General features: G+C 34.7%; 5 protein-coding genes and 1 long non-coding RNA gene across 13 annotated transcripts; 4 read left to right on the top strand and 2 right to left on the bottom strand.

The window, feature by feature from the left end:
* The first annotated feature begins 1185 nt into the window (after positions 1-1185).
* Positions 1186-1739, top strand: LOC123216041. Its single transcript, XR_006502185.1, has 2 exons — positions 1186-1311; positions 1491-1739. It is a non-coding gene; the product is annotated as an uncharacterized LOC123216041 (long non-coding RNA).
* An 841-nt stretch (positions 1740-2580) lies between these two features.
* Positions 2581-6525, top strand: LOC123216037 (BTB/POZ domain-containing protein POB1-like). Of its 2 annotated transcripts, none has more exons than XM_044636390.1 (6): positions 2581-2981; positions 3884-3937; positions 4412-4533; positions 4650-4713; positions 4927-5206; positions 5367-6525. In XM_044636390.1, exons 1-6 carry the CDS (start codon positions 2732-2734, stop codon positions 6178-6180), a joined length of 1584 nt encoding a protein of 527 aa, XP_044492325.1. In that variant the 5' UTR covers positions 2581-2731; the 3' UTR covers positions 6181-6525. The 2 variants fall into 2 exon arrangements, with proteins under 2 accessions (XP_044492325.1, XP_044492324.1); XM_044636389.1 differs by having other exon boundaries at positions 2584-2981; positions 3812-3937.
* Positions 6526-6643: 118 nt separating this feature from the next.
* On the bottom strand, positions 6644-8615 carry LOC123216040 (protein CURVATURE THYLAKOID 1A, chloroplastic-like). The gene is made up of 5 exons (XM_044636394.1): positions 8381-8615; positions 7809-7900; positions 7569-7676; positions 7309-7380; positions 6644-6898 (listed from the first exon to the last, which is right to left on the bottom strand). Exons 1-5 carry the CDS (start codon positions 8532-8534, stop codon positions 6833-6835), a joined length of 492 nt encoding a protein of 163 aa, XP_044492329.1. The 5' UTR covers positions 8535-8615; the 3' UTR covers positions 6644-6832.
* Positions 8616-10105: 1490 nt separating this feature from the next.
* On the top strand, positions 10106-11635 carry LOC123216039. Its single transcript, XM_044636393.1, has one exon. It carries the CDS (start codon positions 10604-10606, stop codon positions 11519-11521), a length of 918 nt encoding a protein of 305 aa, XP_044492328.1. The 5' UTR covers positions 10106-10603; the 3' UTR covers positions 11522-11635.
* A 37-nt stretch (positions 11636-11672) lies between these two features.
* Positions 11673-14127, bottom strand: LOC123216038 (GDSL esterase/lipase At4g01130). Of its 2 annotated transcripts, none has more exons than XM_044636392.1 (5): positions 13570-14127; positions 12662-12871; positions 12425-12582; positions 12073-12343; positions 11673-12001 (listed from the first exon to the last, which is right to left on the bottom strand). In XM_044636392.1, exons 1-5 carry the CDS (start codon positions 13823-13825, stop codon positions 11733-11735), a joined length of 1164 nt encoding a protein of 387 aa, XP_044492327.1. In that variant the 5' UTR covers positions 13826-14127; the 3' UTR covers positions 11673-11732. The 2 variants fall into 2 exon arrangements, with proteins under 2 accessions (XP_044492327.1, XP_044492326.1); XM_044636391.1 differs by having other exon boundaries at positions 12653-12871; positions 13570-14123.
* Positions 14128-19356: 5229 nt separating this feature from the next.
* On the top strand, positions 19357-24226 carry LOC123217515 (common plant regulatory factor 1-like). 6 transcript variants are annotated; one of them, XM_044638583.1, is made up of 13 exons: positions 19357-19673; positions 20922-20998; positions 21149-21187; positions 21299-21391; positions 21520-21600; positions 21955-21996; positions 22104-22267; positions 22361-22406; positions 22536-22584; positions 22814-23058; positions 23213-23290; positions 23409-23534; positions 23669-24226. In XM_044638583.1, the coding sequence occupies exons 2-13, from the start codon at positions 20936-20938 to the stop codon at positions 23897-23899; spliced, it is 1257 nt and encodes a 418-aa protein (XP_044494518.1). In that variant the 5' UTR covers positions 19357-19673; positions 20922-20935; the 3' UTR covers positions 23900-24226. The 6 variants fall into 6 exon arrangements, with proteins under 6 accessions (XP_044494518.1, XP_044494517.1, XP_044494515.1 ...); XM_044638582.1 differs by having other exon boundaries at positions 20908-20998; XM_044638580.1 differs by having other exon boundaries at positions 19358-19673; positions 21143-21187.
* Positions 24227-24619: the final 393 nt, after the last annotated feature.

The raw sequence follows: 24619 nt of genomic DNA, 5'->3' as shown, positions 1-24619 counted from the left end.
AACCTTAAAACATTTATATTATTTCTCTTCTTAGTTTAGAAAACTCACATTTACCCCATGATTAAACTTTGAAAATTTTACTTTTCTCCCTTTTTAGGTTTCATCTCTAGTGAGTTAAGAAACTGATTTGCAATCAGGAAGAAATGAAGGTCTTCTCAGACAAAGGACAACCTTGGATGGCAAAGCGTTGTTTGGATAACACGACAAAAAACGATGTTTTGTTGTCCTTTATCATCACTTCTGGAAGGCTATCCTTCATCATCCTTCGTAGCTAAATTTGAAATATGGGTGAAAAACGTCGATTGTTAGTCAGAATGATGGTGTTCGAAGAAAGAAACAAACCTTATGGGTGACATCTAAACTTTCAATCTTTTAGAATATGTTGAAGTGTTATTTTTTAAAATATGGGGGGAAAATGATATAAATTTCAAAATTTTAGGGTTTATAGGTAAATTGGTGATTTTACCCCTATCCTTAACTAAAAATTTAGATGATAGTTAGTTCATGGGTAAGTATTTAGATCTTTCATCTGCCGTGGGCATGATTTGAGATTAAAATAAAATTTGGATGGAAAATACTCCTTTTCCCTATTAAAAAAACAAAATTTTATCTCATTTTCCTCTTTAAACCTTAAAAATTAACAATTATTCCTAGACTTAAGTTTTAAAAAGTTACATTTTCCTCTTAAGACTTCAATTTTCAGTAACACATTTCTAACGAACCGCTGCCCTCTCTAGCGATGTCTCTCTCTCTCTTTGGTGTTATCTCTCCTTTCCAACTATCTCTTAACACCCTGCTCATTTGTTGTCCAAACAAAAACAATTTGTTTGAAATTTGTTAATTTTAATAATTTATGAGTAAATATTTGAGTTTTTAAAATTTTACAATTAAAAATTGAGGGTTGAACCTTGGGTGGGAATAAGTCTTTTGGCATAAAATTAAATAAATCTTTAAATGTCAATTTAATTATATACAAAATTAAACTATATATAGAATTAAATTATATATACAAACAAATCTTATTATTTAACGAGGTGGATTTTGTGAGTAAATAATTAAATGCCCATTTAACTACATATGGAATTGTAAACTGGCATCATATTAAAACATAGAAATCATTAATTATTCTACTTTAAAAATAATTTTTGAAATATTATAAATATGAGTATGTATGTATGTGTCCACATATGCTTCAACTCAAACAAGTATTGTTTGTTACCCACAAACCAAGTATGGCGATTACAAACGCAGCTCTCAAGAAATGTTTCTTTTCGGCAATGTTTTTATGTTTTGCCCTAATTTTGACTTCTGGTACGTTACAAACAGTTTAATTTTTCATCTAATGTATAATTTTTCTTTTCTTATTTTTACAAAAATGAGATTTGAAGTGACAAATAATAGGATTAAAGAAATTAACAATTTTTTTTTTTTGAATTATTATTTTGATTAGTGAATGAAATTGATGTATTTGATTTATTATTTATTTTCAGGTGAGAAAATTGAAACATATCCTCCCGGAGGTTGGCTAGCTCTAGGGACATGTAGAGATTCAAAGGACTGTTTCAAGCAATGTGAAGCTATGCGAGTTCCATTTTATGGTGTAAAATGCCAACGAAAACCTGGTTCATCAAGCCCAGATAAATATTGTCTGTGTAAGATGTAAAACTTGATCTAAGTCCAAAATAATGTATTCAACCTCATCTTATCAATAAAATTATTTGATTACGTTTTTATGCGCATCACAATCAAATTTAAGATTGAAAAATAAGATAAAATTACTGTATAAGAGAACATATTGAATTTCATTGTTACCTATTTTATTTCGTATTGGCTAAATAATTATTTCTCACAGAAGTTTTAATACAAAGACAGATGCATATTTGTGAAATTTCAAAAATTCAAATATCTATTTATGATAAAATTTATATTAAAAATTTCAATTAGGGTTAGGGGTAAAATCATCATTTATTAAAAAATTTAAAAAATTAAAGTTTTTATCATATTTTACTCCTCAAGTTTAAAAATTTGATAATTTTATCTCGCTCAAAATTTTTAAATTTTGAAAAGTGATAATTTCACTCTCTAAATCCTTATGTTTTTTTCCCCTCGCTTATGGCTGTTTTTGACTATGACCACCTCTAAAAATACAACAGGAGAATTGGAGCTATCTTCAGTAAAGTTTTTTTTGTCTTCCTCTATAAAGAGATATTGTCTCTTTATTGACAAAGATAAAGAGACTTCATCTCTTTCTTGATGTTTGAGATGAGACAAAGATGTTCATGGAAAAAAAATCTGTAATTGAAAACTGGAGATTTATAATTAAAATGATTTTTGGTACTAAATGTCAAACTGTGAGACATTAAAAATGAAGTATTTGATTTAGCCAATACATTTATTATTAAAGTGTAAGAATAAAAAAAAAAAAATCAAGGTAAAAAGGGAGAAAAAAAAAAAAAAGATACCACAATTTTAGTTAGCCACGCAAACCTTAAACGTTGCTGTCTTTTCTTGCTTCCCAAACAAATTTATAAAAATTTTGTTTTAACAATAATAATTTAAAATAGTAATAAAATACTTAAAATACACAAAAGAAGATGACCCAATTCGCTTACTTGCGCCCATTTCTAGATAACTCCAGATCGGTATATTAGGGTTTCACATTTTTCTTTCTCTCTTTGATGATTTGCAACGGTTCAGCTAGAGAGAAGAAAGAAAGAGGTTTTAGGAGATAATGAGAGAGACGAATACGGATCTATTTGATCCCAGAACAGTAATGGACTCTGATTTTTCACGTACTGCATCAGCTTCCGAGGGAGATTTCGGCTTCGCTTTCAACGATAGCAATTTCTCGGACCGCCTGCTTAGGATCGAGATCATGGGCGAGCAGGCGGACAGTAGGCCCGATGGTGAGGGCTGTAATAGTATTGCTGATTGGGCTAGGCATCGCAAGAGACGGAGAGAAGATATTAAAAAGGAAACATGTGAGTACTTTCTTCTTAATTTTCGTTGATGGGTAGTTACGTTTTTGTTTGTATTCCGAGAAGGTTGAAGCAATGGAAATGGGTATATATATGTATTATAATAATTGTAGTATGGAGACCTTTTGTTGGTTCTGAAAGATGAGAAAATAAAACACGATTAGAAACAGGGCGATTAACTTACTTTGAAGGAATTCTCATCATTTTCAACCTACTAACGGTAATGGGTGTATATATGTTTCAAGCTTGGTAATTTTCTTTTGTTTATTTTTTGTTTATTGTTGTCAAATAATTCCGGCTATATCTTAGCTTTTTCAATGGAATTTCGACGTTTTAATTGCTCCTGTTTTATGTTCTTTTCATCGATTTTGACCTGGAAAAGCTTGGATTGAGTACTTAAGTTTTGTGTTACTGTGATTTGAACTTAGATTTTAAGTTTTAGTTTATCGTATTACTTAAAGACTATGATTATCACGGTTCTTAGCTTGTCACGTTATTTCACGTGATGAAGACCTAATCGTTCGGTGAAATCCAGTACTAGCTAGCAAAAATTTTTTTATTCTAAGTAAAATGAAAGAATGTGGACTAGCATATGAGAGAAGCTTTTTTGATTGATCAAACTATGTTGTGCCGTGACGGAGGTAATGGAGAAACGGAGTCTGTTGTCTTATTGAAAGTATAGTTTCTTAAGCTGAGATGGATTAATTGATTGCACAATGTACTATTGTATGTTGGCATGGGTATCTGTGATTTTATGTTTACATATCTGTATATATTTTGGTTCTCTGGTGTACTACCCGATGGATGTTGATTGACACCTGCAATTTTTGCAGCTGTGGATCTTCCTGTTTGCCCTGAGGAGCAGATTTTCAATGTTAACCAGACTGATATGGATGATTGTGTAGGCTGTGAAAATCAAGACGAGGAAGTGGAGGCAATGATTGAAGAGTCACCTTCAGGTAGTGATATGTTTTATTTTTTAATTTCTAATGAATGTGGTGCATATGTTTATTATTAATATCTTAAAAAATCTTTATTAGATTTCCTTCAATCAATCAACTAGAGGATTTAATAATCTTCCATTCTTCTTTTTCTTTTTCCCTGTCTCAGATAGTAATCATAGAAATTAAAAGGTAGACTTGGGCTTGGGCTTTAGTTAGCCAAGGTTCAAAAGATAGTTGAATATGTTAGGGAAAAGATTAGAGAACTTTTCTAATTAATGCTGATGCAGAAGCCTGTCAGCAAAACAATTGAGGATTGCTAGCTTTTGGAATGAAATTTTTGCTTGTGGGGTTTCCAAGATTTTATTCTGAACCTTCACGTTTAAGCCACTTTTTGATTTTTAAAACTCTTGTTGTTTATTTGTGTGGGGAGAGTAATCTGTTGCTTTCCATGATTCTGTACTTTTTAAGCCTTGACCAAATTTTGTTTAGGTGATGAATCTGTAAACGGCAATGAATCAACTGGGAGCATGGATTGTTCTGCGGTTGTGAGAGTTAAAACCTTGCACATAAGTTCTCCTATTTTGGCAGCAAAAAGTCCTTTCTTCTACAAGGTAAGGTTATATATGATTATTATTGATTTTTAATCTAAGATAGTAATAATGGTTCCTTCTTGCTATGATCCTTGATAGGTGGTTTCTTCCTGATTGGTTTCCTTTATTTTTTGTAGCTCTTCTCAAATGGGATGAAGGAGTCAGAGCAGCGACATGTAACCCTCAGAATAAATGCATCTGGTAAAGTCAAATCACAAAGGCTAGTACATACTGAAGCAATTATTTCTGTGTGGAATTTCTTGATTATATGTGGTGTATTGAGCACATTTTTTTCATCTGTCCTAAGTTCATTGTTAGTCGTATTTGTAATCAATTGTAAATTTGACAGGTGTCACCAGATGAAGTTAACTCACAATTTCTGTACCCTTTGTTTTTTTTTTTCCTCTGGAACAGAGGAAGCTGCCCTCATGGAGCTCCTGAATTTTATGTATAGCAATACCTTGTCCACTACTTCTCCTCCTGCTTTGCTTGATGTGCTAATGGCTGCTGACAAATATGAAGTTGTTTCATGCATGAGATACTGCAGTCGACAATTGAGAAATATGTCCATGACGCCAGAGTCTGCATTGCTTTATTTGGAGCTTCCTTCCAGTGTCTTAATGGCTGAAGCGGTCCAACCATTGACTGATGCTGCAAGGCAGTTCCTTGCATGTCGTTATAAGGACATGACCAAGTAAGTCCCTTCTTTACCTTGTTATGTTCCCTTGACTTGAAACTGGAGATTTTTAATCATTATAATGGATGTATCATCTAGCACTAATTCTGCATATAAATTATTGTGAGTTAATGTTTTGTGGTTTGGAGGCTTATTTGAGGTTTGTACTTTTCATTAGGTTCCAAGATGAGGTAATGGTTTTGCCCTTAGCTGGAATTGAGGCAATATTGTCTAGTGATGATCTTCAAATTGCATCAGAAGATGCAGTATATGATTTTGTGTTGAAGTGGGCCAAAACCCAGTACCCTAGAGTGGAGGAGAGGAGGGAAGTTTTGGGTTCACGTCTTGCACGATTTATTCGCTTTCCTTATTTAACCTGCCGTAAGCTGAAGAAGGTTTTAACCTGTAATGACTTTGATCATGATGTTGCATCCAAGGTAGTGCTTGAGGCACTGTTTTTTAAAGCAGAAGCCCCACATCGGCAAAGAATATTGGCTGCTGAGGAGGCAGGCACAATGAATCGTCGGTTTGTTGAACGTGCATACAAGTATCGACCTGTTAAGGTGGTGGAATTTGAACTTCCTTGGCAGCAATGTGTAGTGTACTTGGACTTGAAACGGGAGGAGTGTGCTAATCTGTTTCCATCCGGTCGGGTGTATTCTCAGGCATTCCACTTGGGTGGACAAGGGTTCTTCTTGTCTGCTCACTGCAACATGGACCAGCAAAGCTCTTTTCATTGTTTTGGGCTGTTTCTGGGGATGCAGGAGAAGGGATCAGTGAGTTTTGCTGTGGATTATGAGTTTGCGGCACGATCAAAGCCAACAGAGGAGTTTTTTAGCAAATACAAAGGCAACTATACCTTCACTGGAGGAAAGGCAGTTGGGTACAGAAACTTATTTGCCATACCATGGACCGCCTTCATGGCTGAAGACAGTCTGTACTTCATAAATGGAGTACTCCACCTTAGGGCTGAGCTTACCATCAGGCACTAACTCTGTGCTGCCCGTTATTCTCCTGGCTTCCAAATGAAATTGATTTTGGTAGCTCTAAGCTGTTTCATCTCATGACTGGAACTGAACTTAAAATGTAATAAGTAGACAAAACATGCACTATATACTTCGGTATGGGGGTTGATATACCATTAGAATACCCGCTTTGCTCCAGGCTGAGTCGTGCTTGAAAATTGAGTATTGAGAAATATGTAAATTTGTAGAGGTCTGTCTTCTGACCGTATTGTTTTGAGTTTATGAATGCAGCGCAGCTCGTGAGACCCATGTATTTTGATAATATATTTATAAGGAAACATGCTCACTTTTCACCGTGAGAAACAACTCTAATTCGTATTGTGTGTTGGGCTTTGATTCAATTTAATTCTCGAAGCGACTTGTTTTGTATTAAAATTTGTGATTATGTTATATAATTGTTTTTATGTATCAAAGCAGAATAAGCATTCAGTGAAACCATACACATCAAATTGTCAAATTTTATTCCGTTAACAAATTGAGACATACAACCATGAAAGATATCCATTCCGAGCCTACTCTACATTATAGGATACAAATGCCTCTTATACAGGGGAACAGAGGGCCAAAATAAACCATGATAGGAAACAAATATAAATTGCTACCACATTATAAGTGATATCTATTCAGTTCCAGCAATCTTCTTCTTCAATACTTCAATATCCGTGGCCAGTTCTTTTCTGCTAGACTGAAGAAATAATTCAAGTCTTTAGAATTCAATCATCTTAAATGCATGAAACAAATTACTAATGTTTCTAATTTCATTCACATCAAGCCAAAATGAATATATCTACAACCGCAAAGTTTGAGTCAAAGGCGATTTCAAAAACATGCCATGTCTCTTTTCCCAAGCAATGGGTATTTTTTCATCAAGTTCAGATAACACATACAATTTTCCAGTGCTGTTGAAAATATTTGGTTTAAACATCTAAATATACAAATGTTCCCTATCCATTTACCTTGTAAAAAGGAGAGAATCGCAGATTCAGTATAATACAATGTAACAAGGCTTTTATACCAGCATAATATCAGTTTCAGGAAGTACCCAGAAAACATGAAACTAAAAGCATGTGAGGTTTGGCTGTCTCTTAATCTTACCTTGAAGAGAAGGTATCTGTATACGAACCATCCAGTATAACCAAGCCCAACTAACTCCATGATCTTAGGAAGCTGGTAAGATTAAAATAAAACTTCAGATTGATTCACAGGTATTCAGGAGAGAAAAGAAAAAATGATAGCAGATTTACATGTAAACAATTAAATCATGACAAAGCAGTGAAAAACTTATGGGGCATTAGTATCTTCAAGAATACCAAATAAAAGAGAGAAAATGATGTGTCATTTAAAAAATCACATACCAATGGGATTGAATTGATGGCGCCGACAACAATTGATGATAGCCAAACGGCAACAATCGCCCCACCTCCGTAAAGAATTACAGTGGACTTGTTTTCAACCGCATCCCACTATTAAACATGACCAGAGAAAAATAAGTTAAGGATGGATAATCGAATTCAATTATCAAGGATGAGTTCGCATAAGCCAAAAAAGTGCACACAAATGATATGGCAACCTCGATTGTCAGCTTTGATTCTCACCTTTTCCTTCAAGTCCGCAAAAAGTTCATTAGCATCAACAGGAGACTCTTCTGAAGAAGCTCTGGTCTGGAGTGAAGAAAACCTCTGGGACTCTATTGGAGAGGCAAAGAAGCATCAGCAAGCACAAAGATTTAAATTTTAAAGCAACTTGCTCAAACCAGTGATGGAGAAATTAGTTCAATTATAAAGCAGAAGAATATTCACCTTCCTCAAGCAATTCAAACACTAACCTAATAAGGTTTGCTCATTAGGTTGCTAGATTATATCTCAGGGAAAATAAATAAAATTCTTTTGAGCCCTCACTTGCAATCGCCATGAAAACGCAAGGGGAGGGTCAATTATCAAAACACATTTTAATTATTTCAGTTATATAATTGAAACAACATTATTATCCACCTTCCAAGTCCTAAATCATTCTCCTCCAAGTAAATTCTTTTACTATTACCAAATACCAACCACAAAACCCTATAATAAGTAATCCAGTTATTGTTTCTGCATGTACAAATTTCACTAAGAACCAACAATGCAAGCTTGTAAACACGACGATTTTAACAAAATGCGTGTTGTTGTACCTGAAACGTGTTTACTGGAAGAAGAGAAAGATGAGAGGGACAAACGAGGAGGAAGAAAAGGAAGAGTAGAGCAGCTTGGAGATTTGACGGTGGAGGTGATGTAGACACGTGGAGTCAACGCAGCAGTGGCCGCCGCATACGCCGTCGCTGCCATTTGATTGATATTTTGTTGAGGAGAGCGATACTCTTTATCTTGACTTTATTTTAGACCTTGCGTTTCTGGTTCATAATTTTTACTGTTATATTTCCGACACCAATTTCTCTACTTGACACGTGGATCACTTTGTCATTCTGATTGGCTACTTCTCTATCTGTAATCCACGTTTGAGGCTCTCTGATACATGGCTGAGGCTACAAAGAGAGTCCGGATTCCCTGCGGCACCAAGTAGGGTCGAATATGTATTGTTACGTAAATTATTTATTTGACTTTTGATTTAAATATTGATTCGGTTTGATAATCGGATAATTTTAAACAATTTTAAGAAAATAACATTTTTCTCTTCTGTCATCAAATTTCTGTTGACAAAATTATGTCTTAGATAAAAAAATATTATTTATATATTTAATGAGTTAAAAAAAGTATTTTTCAACAATACGTTCGGTGAGAAAATATAATTCACTATATAAAATAATGTTAACATTATTTGTTGTATTGATACGGTATATGCACTTAGTTTTAAATGTTTAATTTGTATTCAAATAATAATTATAAGATTGGATAATTTTGAATTAAGAAGAAAAAAATATTAAATCATATAAAAAAACATTATCTAAATACAACTATTCGAAACTAAAGGTACATATTATCTTATGGGATACTGAAATTTTTATCCTTAAATAGATACGCTTATATAAATTTGTTATATTTTTCAGACATTAAATAGTTATACCACAATATAGAAATTACTCTCATCTTCAATCCAAACCCTTAGCAAGATCGTCAATTTGTCCTTTCACAGATACACAATTTAAAATTTGAGTTTTCAACTAAAACACTTTTTATTATCACTCATCTAATTAAAAAAATCTAAACATCAATAATTAATAATTTAGGATTTGAGTTAATTATTGATGTCTTTAGATGAACAAAAGAAAGATACTCATAGAATATGAGAGAATTGCAGAAATTTTTGTGTAATTAAATAGTAACAAAATCAAAATTCATGTGTAAACAGTAACTATCAATAGTAGTTGGTCAAATGAGGGGTATTTTTGAAATTTTCTCAACTTATGATAAAAATGTTTATATATGTGATAATTTGTTATATAAAATTGATTTTTTGGGCAAAAATTTTGATATCCCTTATATTATTGCATATGATAAGGGGGTTCAATTCACTATTAAACTGGTATGAACTAAAACGTTAACAGGACTTGATTCCACAATTGGGAAGGCTAGGATTGGGGCGGACGTTTCTCCATTTAGGTTGACTGAGTAATAGCAGAATTTACGTAAACAAGCGCATCACTTTCCAAATGTCATACAAAATTAACAGATGCCGGCCTCGTAGTAAGCTTTAGCAACAAGAAGAAATGGTGGTTTCATTTGTAACTTACAATATAAAACTAAGAAGGTCGTTAAAATGGTGAAGAAGTTCGGAATTTCATTAAAAATAAAATAAAATTATAAGAACAGTTGATTTTGACCTAACGGCATGGCTAAATTTAAGAAAAACTAATTATGGAAGTGAAAGTGAAGTAGAAATTTCTGTCTTCTCTTGCGGAGATGCTATCCTAAGCCTTCGTTGGCACCGTTCGTGTCACCACCAACTAACCCAACTGAAGAGGAATTTATACAAAATTAGAAGATATGGAAAGTACCATAACCCAACTCAAAAGGATCCTTTTTTTTTTTTAATTTGGTTATTATGGTGCCAGCCTGATATGAATTTAATATTGTCATCAGTGTAACCTTCTTCCATTCATTGCTAGGTTTTCCAACTCACCCACTTACTCTTTAATTCTGTCATCAATCATTTTTTTTCAAGGTGATTTTGGTTTACCTGTTCTCAACGAAGCTCTTTAATTTATGATTCTTGCGTTGCATGCAATATTAGATCCCATATTGAGGAAGGATCCTTCAATTTTCGTGGGTTTGGTCTCAAGAAGAAGAAGAAGAAAGCTAGCTTTGGTGGTTAGTTATTGTCCAAAATATTTGAATGCTGCCTGAAATTGGAAGAAGATGAATCTTGATGATTGGTTTCTTGTTGAAAATCGTTCGACATGAAAATCACAAGTGAGCTTCGATGGATTCATTTAAAATTAAAAAGTCGGTTTATCATCTGCCTGATTGTTTGTTTATTGTCATCTTCAATGGCGGATGGGTTAAATTACAGTGATGTTGATTTATTAGATGAATTATTTTACACTTCTGTAAATGAAAATCTTCCAGAACATCATACAGGCCAACTGTTCAATATTTCACTGCCTTCTAACTACAGCGGCATGCACCTTTCAGCTATTAGGCTACGCAGCGGCACATTTTGGGCAAGAGGAGCAAATTACAATTCTATTAATATCCCACCAAGGATTGCTACAATGCCTTATGCCAAGAGGCTAGCTATAGTCTATGAAAATTTAGGAAATTGGTCTTCTTCTTACTTCGCAGTGCGCAATTATTCCATGGTGACACCAGTTGTTGGCTTCACTGTTTATGATGCTTCAAATTTAACAAAATTGGGCGATGAGGAGGTGCTAGGTTTCAGCTTCATGGGAGATGATCCTATTACCATTACTTTTCCTAACTTTGAGGTTGCAGATAAAAATGTGACAACACAATGTGCGAGTTTTGGTTTGAGTAAAACAATTCAAATCACCAACGTAAGTGGGCTAAATGCGTGCACTACAAAAGTTTCAGGGCGTTTTGCGATTATAATTCCATCTCTGCCGCCTCCTCCGGAAGGTGGTGCGAAACAAACCGGGACTGAGAAATGGTGGGTGAGTGTATTTGGTGTGATGGTTGTGTTAATTTTGGCTGGATTGGTTATATATAAGGTAGTTAAAATGAGGAAGATGAAAAAAATGGAGAGTGAAGCTGAAAAAGGAGTTGCTTTTGATACAATATGGATTAGAGGAAGTAAAATGCCTGCAGCAGCAATGGTTAGAACACAGCCAGCACTGGAAAATGAGTATGTTCCTTAACACATACCACTTCAATTACTTGTTTTGTACATTTTGCCTCCTTTTCCACAAGTGAAAGATACTTCAATTTGTTTTTTATTTTGATCAGATTAATGATTAAAAAAAATTGCAGTACTTTGATTTCAAGAATTGATGCAAATTATTAGTCTGATTGAAAAAGAATAAACAAGGTAGACAGTAGATATTTTATTATCAATGAAAAGAGGAAAGATTAAGGTATAGGATGTAGATCACAGAGCTTGTTAATGGGAAAAGGAGGATCAAAGAAAGAGCCATTGAGAATGGCCTTAGTCATAAGTAAGTTTGCAGCTTCAGTGGCATGTATTCCATCCCAGCTGACATAATTAAAAGGGTCACTACAGGCTGTGGCTGTTACATTTTTCCCATTAATCACCTTGCTATTTCCACAATAAACACCAGCATCGAAATTATAGGCACCCCCTCCATGCCCACAACAAGCCTTGGGACCATACTTAAGTCCTGCCAAAACAATTACACAAATTCGATGAACAATAATTTAGAGTAGTGGATGAACAATATAAAAATTTTACCATAAGCTGTTGGGTGTCGAAAGAGATCTAGCAACATGGAATGGAGATCAACATGAATGAGGTTAGCCTTTGGAAGATCATTTCTCATTTGGTCAAGTGTCTCCTTCAACATGGAATTATAATCCCCCACAGCCTTGTTGTAAGAAAGCAAGCAGCCATACACGTCGATGTCAGTACTGTTATGTGGAAGCTCAACCAAAAATGCAGGATAACAGCCAATTGGTGCAAGATTCAATACAAAAAATGTGCGTCCACCAAATGCATATATCTCCTGGAAATTGAAATTTGATGAATATGTATTAACCATATGGGTCATTAACTTAGGAGGGTTCAGCCATTATTAATTTTTCACCTTGATTGTCGAAGCAATTGTATTAATCACATCAGGAAGAAACTTCTTCACACCACTTATACCAATATCTGCTAATTGGGATGTAAAATCATTTTGCCCGATAAAGAAACTGTATATAGATTTTCTAAAGACGTCCGGTGAAGGCAGCTTTGTTGAGCCTAAGAAACAAATGCATTTATTTTTTTAATTCGAAACTAGAATGGTTTTAATTCATGTATATATATATACCTGTTTTACCAGAGGAGTGAAATTCTTCCACTCTGGTCTTGAATTCCTTCATTTGGTTGAGTTGGATAGCCAGAGAAAATGGGCTAAGTCCACTAACAAACAAGGAAGTTTTGGGCAAAAGAACAGTTGAGGCTGCCGTAGCATAATTGGCCCCATGTCTGAAATCCGATCCGATTGATTGTAAATATGGATCTATGTATGGAAATCCCAGGGCTTGAGCTGTCAAGGTACAAAAGATAATAATAATAATTTGTTGCAATTAATCTAGATACAATTATTAATCAAAAAAGAAAAGTCGGTGAGAAAGGGAAGGCGAAAGAGAGCATTGTAGAGGTACTATTTGTCATCTAGCAAAGCTCCAGCCTGGAAAACTAAAGGATTAATGAACGACAAAAAGTTTCATTGACCTGTGCCTTTTGGAATGCATATCCCTATAATTGGAATCACACCTTTTTCAACATTGGCTTTATGGTGCTGAATCTGATCTTCAATTTATGCATTAAACTACTGTTGTTAGTTCAGTATAAAAGGCTCAAATTCTGCTCAAGTTTAGAGCAAAACAACATGGAAGAAATCTACAATCGTTGAGCAGGAGACAAATACAACTAAGAAAACAAGAATGCCTACAAAATGGATGGTTATCAGGAAACAACTTGACAAAGCTTTTGCCAGAGAAACAGAAGTTCATGACTACTCTGCCTTCAATATCAAACAATGTATTTATTCTAGAGAAAACAGAAGTCCATTGTTCTTATTAATTCTAAGACAGTACAACTCAGATCATAAGAATGAGATTTATCTGAAATATACTTCAAACAAATACTCAGAAACAGTTCATAAGAATGATTAATTGTTATGGTGGGAATCTATTATAAAAGTAAGCTAAGCATTAGTGAGAGAGTTACAAAAAATATTACCCAAGAAATCGACAATATTCCTCCCATCTGAAGCACGACCAGCTGGTCTCTTGAAGTAGGTCATGCCAAAAGGAAGACGCTGACGAGGAAATGCAGCCCAAAACCCACCAGTGTCTGTGTTTGAGTCTCCAAAGTTGAAGATTGCCTCAAATTCACATTTTGACTCACTAAAACAACTGAACATAGCCGTCGTCACCATCCAAATGACGAAAACATTTTTCAACATAACAAAGATTTTGGGTAATTGGAGAGCCATTTTTATTTTTAAGACAAGTTTGGTGTTTCTGTGTCCTAGACTGAGTCTAGGCTTATCTTATGCAGAAGATTAAAACAAATGGTTCCAAAGGCTAATCAAATCATGCAAAGGAGCTCAGTTAACTAACATAACACGTGGGTGGTGACAGGAGAAGGCGAATGGATAAAAAGTGAAGCAGATTTAAGAAAGACTGTGCAGAGACCTCAAAAGAATGACCGAATGGTGAGAAGTGATAGACTTGCCTGATATGCACTAATTCAATTCAATCTGTGCAAGGTATTTAGTGTAGCAGGGAAGCTCATGCAGTTTGCAACATCTGATTATATGGTGAATCTTTTAATTCCTTGTAACTGAATAATCTCAAAGCGTCCTCTTGGGATGATTTTTGTTCTAAATGTTTTACACAACTATAGCCCTATATGACCCAGTGATATCGGCCATGGTGAGCAGCCAACTTTTTTTTTTTTTTTTTCTGGGAACGAGAATCCCGTTCAAACTGAATTGTTACTTTTAGGATCGAACTAATCACAATCACTGAATCAAATATGTTAAGAATTTAATCTAATATGTTATCAGAAAAAACTTGAATTTACATTCTTTTATATATAAAACTTCCTCTTTTATCATTTAAGTTAGCCCTTAGGGTAATAGACTATGTTATAATGTATTTTTCTTCTTTCCCTGATCATGGTTGATTTGTAAACTCTTGCCACCTCTTTGTATGCATTTTAGGCCAAACGACTATTTCCCACCCAAGGTATGCTTCAATCTCAAGTTTCCACCCTTTAACTATGAAAATACCAAACATCCACCCATGAGCAGTTAAAATTAACGGTGGTAAAGGTAAAATCGTCATTTTCTCTATAATATTAAAAATAAACTAAAATAGAATCTACTTTTGCCCTCATAAACTTTAAAAACTAAAATTTTCCCCTAGCCTAAGTTTTAAAAAATGACAGTTTCACGCTAGGGTTTCGTTTTAAAATCTCCGACGACATCTCCGGCTCCATTACCGACGGTCTTTCCCTCCCGAAGCATCCTCTCCTTCTGGCGATCTATTTCCTCCCATTTGAACGCCCGATCGGCGTCGAAGAAGCCGTGAAAGATGAAGACAAGACAACTCGTCGTCTTCCCAGACGATGAAGACGAGATCGATCGATCTCGTCTTCGTTGTCTGGGAAAACGATTTCTCTTTCCAGATAACGTCTCTCTGCGCCAGTGGGTTGAGGGGGGCCGTCGGTGGAAGAGAAATTGTCAGGAGGGGGAGACGGCCAGCGATGGCGCCAGAGAAAGTGAAAGGGTTTGGAAACTAAACCCTATGAGGGGAAATACGATCTTTTCAAACTTAGCTTAGGGAAAAAATGTTAGTTTTTAAACTTTTAGGGGGGAAAATAAGATTAAATTTTTAGGGGTTAGGATTTCGTTAAATTTAACTGACCATGGGTGGGTGTTTGGTATTTCTATAATTAAAGAGTGGAAACTTGAGATTGTAACATAGCTTGGGTGGGAAATAATCGTTTGGCCTACATTTTATCCTCTTTATAACAGGCTGGCCCTACCCATTAGTTATGCTAATCGGCAGACTTAGACACTGTCTGACCCCTAGGTATGATGAACAGTGTCAGAATTAGTAATTTCAACGCTAAAGTGACATGAATCTTTCCTTAAACATCCGAAAACTGAAAATTGTCCTTAAAATGTCTCCTTATTAGACATTCAACAATATTTACTGGTTTTAATAAACATCAACGAATGAAACTTCAGTAATATTAAAGTGGGGGCTATTGAAAGACTTGGACCAAGAGAAGATGAAGAAGGGCTTCGACAATGGACCGAGTGGCCGCCGTATACAAATAACACAATGATCTGACCCAAAAATTCGGAATGGACCTGAACCTTGTTTAATCCATAACAAAAATTCAAGCCCATCATTTTCTGCTAAGTTGATGGTCTGTGTGAACGGAACCTGGATGAAAAAGCGGCGGGAGGGGCTTTTTGGCAATTAGATTGATGATAATTATGGAACAAAATTGTACTCGGATCCGATCTGAATATTTGCTTCAAGGCCACGTCAACTGGGACCCACTAAGAGTTGCGTAGTAAAACCATGTGCCTGCAAGACACGTCACTTTGTCGGGGAAAAAAAATGAGGCTACCACGTCAGATCCCTCCAATCACATGTCTTTTTCTCATCCCACCGATAAACCCGCATCACCGTTGATTTAGCCGGTGTATCAACGGCTGAAGTTTTTCTCCGACGTGGCTTTCTACGATTACGTCACACCCACTAGGCCCAGTCACATGCGCGCTTTTATTATCAAACAAAAGTGCTATTGGACGTGCATGAATAAATTCTAAAGCTGTTTTGATTCCCATTAAAAATCCGCTAAAGCTGACGTTACTATCAGTAAATAAAAATCATTAAAGCCTAATTATTAATTAGTTATTGTCTTAATGGCTTTTAATATATTTTCAATGAAAATTGATTTTGGTATTGATATTGAAAATGCGTACATAGCGAAAATATACGTATTATATACAACAACAATTTTTACGGCTGATTTTAAAAGAATATGAAACTCTATGATATTCAACAGCCGCTCAACTATTTCGAAAAAAAAATCTAATTTCCACTTATTATTTGGATAATAATAACTTTAATTAGACTCTAAAAATTAATAAAATAATAAAAATTTTAATATAAAAATTTAAGTTCGAATTTTTAATTAAAACTCGTATATTTAGTCAGTGATGTGAATTTCATACATACATGAGTGAGTACGGGAAAAATCCTCTGCTATTCACATTTCTTACACGTTTTGAAGCCATATTCATATTCATATTCACATCAATCAGATTTCAAGAAGGTTGGTCAGAAAAAAGAATTTGTCAAACTACAAGGTTTTAATGGGAATTGACCAAACAAGTTAAATCCTATATTCAAATTCGGCAATCGTCCCTTTTCCGCCAAATTTTTTAATGCTATATTATTGTTTTCAACATAACATATTATTTGCCAACATTATTTTTATATTTTATCTATATTTTAAATGGTGTTTGGTGATGTGTTTTTTCAATTATGATTTAATATTAAATTATTTAATTTTTCCTTTATTGTACTTTGTTAAATAATTGCTTAAAAAAAACAGACAAATGGAGAGAGAAAGATTAAATCACATGTTTTTTCATTTAATCAAATTGTTTAGTATAAAGGGGAATCACATGTTTTTTCATACTCGGCTTTTATTACATTTCGTTTTTCCTTGAAATTTGTACTAATTTAGTATGTTTGGTATCAATAAATAAATTATTTAATTTTATATATAATTAGATAATTTTAAATTAAAAATATATTAATATTTAATTATATAATAATATATTATTCAATTATTAATTATAAAGTGTGGTATGAATTTGTTTTATTGGAGTGATGACCTCGTTTACAGCACCTTCTTTTTCGATGTGACAAATTCTTCAAATGTGATATGTCAACAACTGACCCATAATTGGGAAAGTTTGTAATTTTCATACTTGTGTAAGATAGAGAAAACGTTTGTTGAATACCCTACACAATATTAAATCTAGCACAAATTAATTATACAATTTCCTTTTGAAAAATATTTGAAATCTTTTTTTTTTTGTTACGAACTTCCTGAAATTTTTGTAACTTAAAGGGGCATTAGCCAACATCCAACCTCACGTGGAATCCTTTTATATGATTAAAGTTAGATTTAAATTGAATTAATTTTAGTTTGAGTTTAATTTGAATGAACTTGAAATGAATCAGTCCTAATCGAGTTCATTAGAATTACTCGTTAGATTTTTTAATTAAAAAATTTAATATAAAATAATATTATTTTGATCGATATGTATTAAAATAATATCATTTTGATAATGAAAAATAAGTTAAATTAAATTCAAATATAATTTAAACTTAACTTTAACGAATTTAAATTTAAATTTGAACTCAATTATATATGAACTGAATCGAACTTAAATTTATTCAGTTTGAATCCAACAGTAAGTAAGGTCATGTAAAATCTCTAGAGAGTCCTTGGAGACGTGAAAAATGAGCTGGCTAGGCTACGCAACCTCTTTTGCATGTGGGACCCTACTGGTTCTGAGTCCACCAGCGTGGGACACGTTAGTGTTCGGACCACACGCGACCGACATAAGTGGGGACCACAGAAAGTACGTGTTTTGATGCCTTTTAAAGCCAAGCCAGGCCTCGTTGGCAGAGATACTCTCTTATTTGTAGGTGCCGTGGCTCAGTTTTCACCGTTGGATGTTATCATTTATAGCCGTGGATTCTTTTAAGGTCAATAGTGGGTCCCGCTATTGAATTTTTGTATTTGTTTTCTGTGATGGATTAATTAATGCCAAGGCTGGTGAACTCTGAGCCTACACGTGGGTGGCTAACAAGGTGATGTGGAAAAGTGATCTTGATTACGCATTAAGAACGAACGGCTGGGATTAGAAATTGTGTGGTTCTCGAGTCAAAACAAAGTGCGTCAGCGTTCGGACATGGAGTGCTATCCGCCTCGGAAAGCAGGGACGGCAGTGCGTGAAATGACTTAAAACACCCTGCACTTTCTTTTTTGTTTGCCTTGCGTGGCAGTTACAAGAATAACATGGTTTCATTTACAAAGAATGAACCTGTCATACATATTTGTAAGCAATCTATATATACATATAAATCGCTGATAATATAAATTTTTATCGATAATTAATATATAAAAATAGAGAATTGTTTGTAGAAATTATAATCTAATTATATGTTTATTTCATATTAATTGTGTTTTATAATGATTAAATATTTAATTATCTTAAGTTCAAAAGGTTTTGTAATATCGTTTGTGCTTTAAACAAATTGAATAAGTGCTCAAATAATTTAAGAGTTTTGTTAACTAATAGACCACAAATGCAACAAAGGTACAAATTTTGATAACACAATAAACAGAAAGAAAAGTGCTAGGCTTCTAGACCCATAAAAGTAATTTACCAATAGGGCCTGAATTCAGTGTTTCCTATCGACAAAATATAATATATTTTTATTATTAGCGGGCTAAATTTAGACACGTTGATGCAGTAGATTTGCATCATAAAAATTATACTTATTGAACAGTATACAGAAATCGTATGAAAATATTCCGTAGAGATAAAATTTGTTTGAGTATAAAAATATTAAGACGGCAACAATCATACAAACTAATCTTACTCTGATGGAGTTAGGACCCCATGTTGGCAGTCAATGACTGGCTAGTCCACAGTCGTGGATTCCAAAGGACTTATTCATTATAGTTAAATTTTTTTATAAGAATAAAAAATAGAAAATTTAATCTAATTAAATCCACCACGTCAGCCACATTAGGTTGGACCCTAATCAACGACGCGTAGATCGAGTTATTGACGAACACGTGTACGGTAGAGGTGACGTTGGAATAAATAAAAATGGCCAGCGCGATTATCGATGGGCCAACTCAACAACCAATTTGCCCACGAGTATACGATGTATTTGTATACGACACGCGTATGGTGACGTGGATGTTGCCTCGGCGCTCCTCCCTCTCCTTCTTCTTCACCACTACCTCCCTCTCTCTCTCTCTCTTCTGTCTTTTTCTGTAGAAACCGAACTTTTCAGTTTTCCGTTTGTTCTTTGAGAAGGAAAGTTAGAGAGAGAAAATGCTGAGGCTGATAAGTTAATTTAAGAGCTTTTCCTTCACAACTGTATTTTCTATTTTTTTTTTGCTTTTAGTTTAATTTTGTGTCTGTATTGGAGAACGTCTAAGGATTGAACTTTCTGGATTTCGGAAGTGAGAAGAGAAGATTTGGTATCTGGAAATATAAGGTATGAAAAATTTTTTTCAGTTGCTTTAGAGGATTTTTTTGTAAAGTTTCTGTTATATAAATTCTAACCTCTTGTTTGGTTGGTGAGAAAATGGAGGATGGAATAAGTAACTGTTGTTGTTGTCAAATTATGTCGATTAAGTGATGGTTGATTGCCTACTAAATGTGGGAAAGTTAAATGAAACTGCAGTTTGAATATTCGAATGGACCTCAACGCCAAAACCATCGTTTATCAAACCTTTGCGTCTGAGCTTTCTCGGTCTTTATAAACTGATGTAACAAAACTGCACGACTAAAAGAACGATTATTATTTTCATTGTTGCTAAAGAATGCCTTTGTTTTTCTCGGTAACCAAGTAGAGTATCAGAGCTCAAAGTTATTTAGTTCTCTCCAATTTACGAGTTGTCAGCTTCCTTCAAATCTAGAACTCTTGTCAAGCTTGACAGGTAGTCAGATTTCTGAAAAAGAAAATTTAGGAAATTTTGCTGTAATAAACTGTTCTATTTTAGCAAATATGATTTTGTGGATTAAGAGAAGCATCCAAACCATCATGAATTATCATGCGGAAAGAAACTGCAGGACTCATACTCATGGGCTGCCGTTACTTACGAATTGTCCTCCCTTTGCGGATTTGTTGAACCTTACACCTATACAGATCATCTTCTTATAAACGGTGGGGGTCTGAAAAGACTGTTGCGCCCCCAAATTTCAGACTTTTTTCAGTACTCCAAATTTTTGTTATGTTTTGGAATTGTTGAAGGACATGAATTGTTGAAGGATATGTAGATTTCAGCGAAGCAGTAAATAATTTCTTTCGTTTAAGGTTTCTATTATCAGTGTTGAAATATCAATAATTTTGATTAAGAAAAAAGCGAGGTTAGTTTTATTTGGCAATTAAGTCATACATGTATGGTTAACCGGACACATTCAGAGTTAAAATAAAGAATTCAAAATGTCAAGTTAACCTGACGCATTAATAAAGAATTGTGTACTTCTATACCTTGTTTTCTAAATTAGTGAACGGAAAATTCGTTTCAGTCTCTTTCATCTGATGGGTATTTGAGGGAATTGATATTTTTTCTAGTGCTCCAAATGGTTGATATGTTTAATTGTATAGTTATTGTACTTTGCTTTATATGCTTTCTTTTCTTGTGGAGCACAACCTGACTTGTTTTGCCTTAATGCAACTGACTATTGATTAAAGACGGGAAATTCTTGCATCTTCTCTGAATCAGCTGGGGGTTTGCAGTTTGGTGCTTGGCCATGGGAAACAATGAAGATGTGAAGTCATCGAAGTCTGATAAATCATCTTCACCTGCTTCACAGGTGAGCTAATAAATTATGCGGGGTTCTTTTTTTTAAAACTAGAATAACAAAAAACTGACTTTGTTGCTCTGAAATAAGAAAAAACCATTGTTTCATGCTTGTGAAGTTTTTGTCTGACAATTGGTTAAATTGATTTATTGATAGGATCAGGGCAATATTCCTGTGTATCCTGATTGGGCAGCTTTGCAGGTTACCTACTTTATGCTTGCAATTAGTTATTTGTTTCCCTTACAAATTGTCCAACAAAAACAGTTTATAAAACTGGTAACTGTGAATTATGTTGTTTCGTTGCATCTTTAGGCATATTATGGCCCTCGAGTTGCGATTCAGCCATATTACAACTCTGCTGTGGCATCTGGACATGCTCCTCCCCACTATATGTGGTCACCACAGGTATACTTAAAAGCTTTGAGGAAGTTTGATGGGCAACTATTTGTTCCAGTTCTTCATATTGAGGTCCCGAGGAATGAATTTTGTAAACTGGGGATGGGGTTAATTTGTTTATTCATCGATCCTTCCAGCCTATGATGCCACCTTACGGAGCACCGTATGCTGCAATTTACTCTCCGGGAGGAGTTTATGCACATCCTGCAGTTCCTCTGGTAAGTTGTAGTATTCTCTCCACTTTCAATCATTGTTATTGGACTTTCCTTTGAATTATTTAAGCAAAGTTATTATCTGAGGAGTTATTAAATTTTAGTTCATGGGAGTTTCCCTTGAATGATCAAAGGACAGCTGTTAACTGAAGGAGGTTTAGATTTGTGTTCAAGGGATGTTTGTAAATTCCTCATGGTTTGGTAAAATTTATTGGTTTTTAGAATTGCCTAGATTCCATTTTTCTTTGCAGCTTAGTTGTGTTTAAAGATAATTATTACTTCATTGCATTTGGTGAACAGCTTTAATGTGGTGATTGCCCTTTGTTTACTGAAATGATCTTTATGTTTCCTTTAATATAGGCGTCACATCCGCATGGTCACGGCGTTCCATCTTCACCTGCTGTAAGTGGAGTTTTGCTTCTATCTCTTTCCACTCTTGCAAGTCTATCCTTGTTTGTCTGACATTGGTTTGTAGGCCTCATATGTTGATTTTGGATGTAATAATACAGATTGTAGTCCCTTTGAGCACTGAAGCACCAACAAAATCATCAGGAAACTCAGAGCGAAGCTTAATGAAGAAGCTGAAAGGATTTGATGGTCTGGCAATGTCTATTGGCAATGGTAATAATGCTGAGAGTGCTAATGATGGAGCTGAACATAGGCTCTCACAGAGGTATGTTGAACAAGTACATAACTCTATTGACAGGTTTTGTTGTTTCCAACTTTCTCTATACGGGATATACTAATTTTATAACTCTTTGGACAGTGAGGCTGAAGGTTCAACTGAGGGGAGTGATGGGAATACTTCGAAGGTGAGTACTTTTTTTTTTTTTCTCTAGAAAATTTTTAGGTCTTTATGTGACCACTAATTTATTTGTAAGTAATATATATAAACAAGGCCACTGTAAATAAAACTGTCATCCCTTGCTATCTTATGTCAGGAAAATCAAGCTAGGAGGAAAAGAAGCCGGGAGGGAACACCCATCATTGGTATGAATCTATTTTTAACAAAGCATTCAAAATCCTGTGAACAAAAGTTTGCCTGCAATAAATAATTTTGGTGGCCCGCATGAAGAATTCTGAAAGTGTGAAAATGACACCCAACTTGGAAAATAAGAAAACAAAGGAAGAAACAGAGAAAAAATTGGTCTTGGGAACCATATTGGGTTGAAGTTTTTGTGTGTTTATGTTTATATTTGTTTAATATCTATGCTAACAGGTGGAGATGGGAAAACTGAGACCCAGCCAAATCCTGCTTCTGGTGGGGATGCAAATGCAGCTCCTAATGTGTTGGGTACAAGTGTTGCTGGTGCTGGTGTTCCAGGAAAACCCAGTGGCCCTGTACTTTCTCCTGGCATGACAACAACATTGGAGCTTAGAAACCCTACTAGCATGAATTCTAAGACAAGTCCAAGTGGTGTTCCACAACCATGTGCGGTTTTGCCTACTGAAGGCTGGTTGCAGGTATTGTTTGTGAATGTTTATTCCTTTTCTATTCTTTAGTGATTCAGCCTGTTTTCAAACTCTTCATAATTTCAAGCTGTTCCAAGAAAACTTCGAAATTTCAGTTGTAAATACAGCATATGAAGTAGTTTATAACTTTTTAAAATCTTGTTAGAATGAACGGGAGATCAAACGGGAGAGGAGAAAGCAGTCTAATCGAGAGTCTGCAAGAAGGTCCAGGTTGAGGAAGCAGGTAAGAGTAAAGGGACATGAGAGTGCTCATTGGCTTTTATTCAAAACCTCCTGTTGGTTGAATTTCATTGTAGTTTACAGAAAATTTAGTCCACAGCTAATGTTTTACCCCCATATAGGCTGAGACTGAAGAACTAGCAAGGAAAGTGGATTCATTGAATGTTGAGAATATGACACTCAAATCTGAAATAGATCAGTTAACTGAGAAGTCAGAGGAACTAAGGCTAGAAAACGCAACATTAATGGTAAGTGCTGTAGCCTCTCTGCAATTATTTCTCTTTCTTGATTTGAGGCTGTTTAATATTTTTGCTGAAGCTTGGAAGTTATGTGTTTCCAAGCCAAAAAGTTGTGGTAATTTATAAAGTGGTACACCATACAGGAGAAACTGAAAAATGCACACGCGCAAGAGATTATTTTGAACAACGTTGACGACAAGAGGGTCACACCTATTAGTACTGAGAACCTGCTGTCTAGAGTTAACAATTCAGGTTCTGTCGATAAAAAAGTCGGGGAAGAGGGACACCTGTTTGAGAAAAAGTCAAACTCTGGTGCGAAGCTACGTCAACTCTTGGATGCAAGTCCCAGGGCTGATGCTGTGGCTGCTGGCTGATCCCGGAATAAGCTTATTTGCTAACAGTTGGCAGATGCTGAGATTAAAAACTTGAGTAGGATTGGTATGGGCCCTGGACTTGTGGAGTTGTTACAGTTTAAGTTAGTTTTTGTCATGGCAAACCTGATGTATTTTAGTAAAATCAGAGTGCTAGTCCTAATGGCCTTAAGGTTAAGTCAGTGTACATTCAAGAGAAATAGAAATTGATGAGTTTAGGAAAGATGTTGGGACTTAAAATAATCAAAGTATTAACAACTCTACTGATATCAAATGTGAATTGCGTTGTATTTTAAATTGTTGATGATGTTTGCCATTGTATTTTGTTACCGACATCCTGTTGTCGTTTTTTCTCATTTGTCGTTGCTCTTGCAAATTCAATCCCATAAACCATGGCAAGGAAGGGAAGAATGCAGTTAAAGAGCTGATGGCTATCTTACAGTACACTGGTTTATTTGTTGCAAAGCTTCTGTTTTTGGTGGTCAATAAGTTTCTTAATTTAAGATATTTTAATAATATTGAACTGTGATAATCTCAAAGGATGGAGCAAATTCGAGCGTAGGAATGATATTATGGGTAATTAATTGTAAAGAACATTACAAAAGGGAAAATCTCTTCCCATTTCATTGCACAATTGTTTTGTTTTGTTCCTGTGATGCAGACACCATTAAAATTTTTACAAGTGATTATAGTTGACGTTTTAATAGTTTACTTTTAAAATGG

The sequence above is a fragment of the Mangifera indica genome, chromosome 5 (genome assembly GCF_011075055.1).
Source record: "Mangifera indica cultivar Alphonso chromosome 5, CATAS_Mindica_2.1, whole genome shotgun sequence".
Taxonomy (NCBI): Eukaryota; Viridiplantae; Streptophyta; class Magnoliopsida; order Sapindales; family Anacardiaceae; genus Mangifera; species Mangifera indica.
Note: the sequence above shows the minus strand (reverse complement) of the source record. Positions and strands in the feature narration are given on the sequence as shown.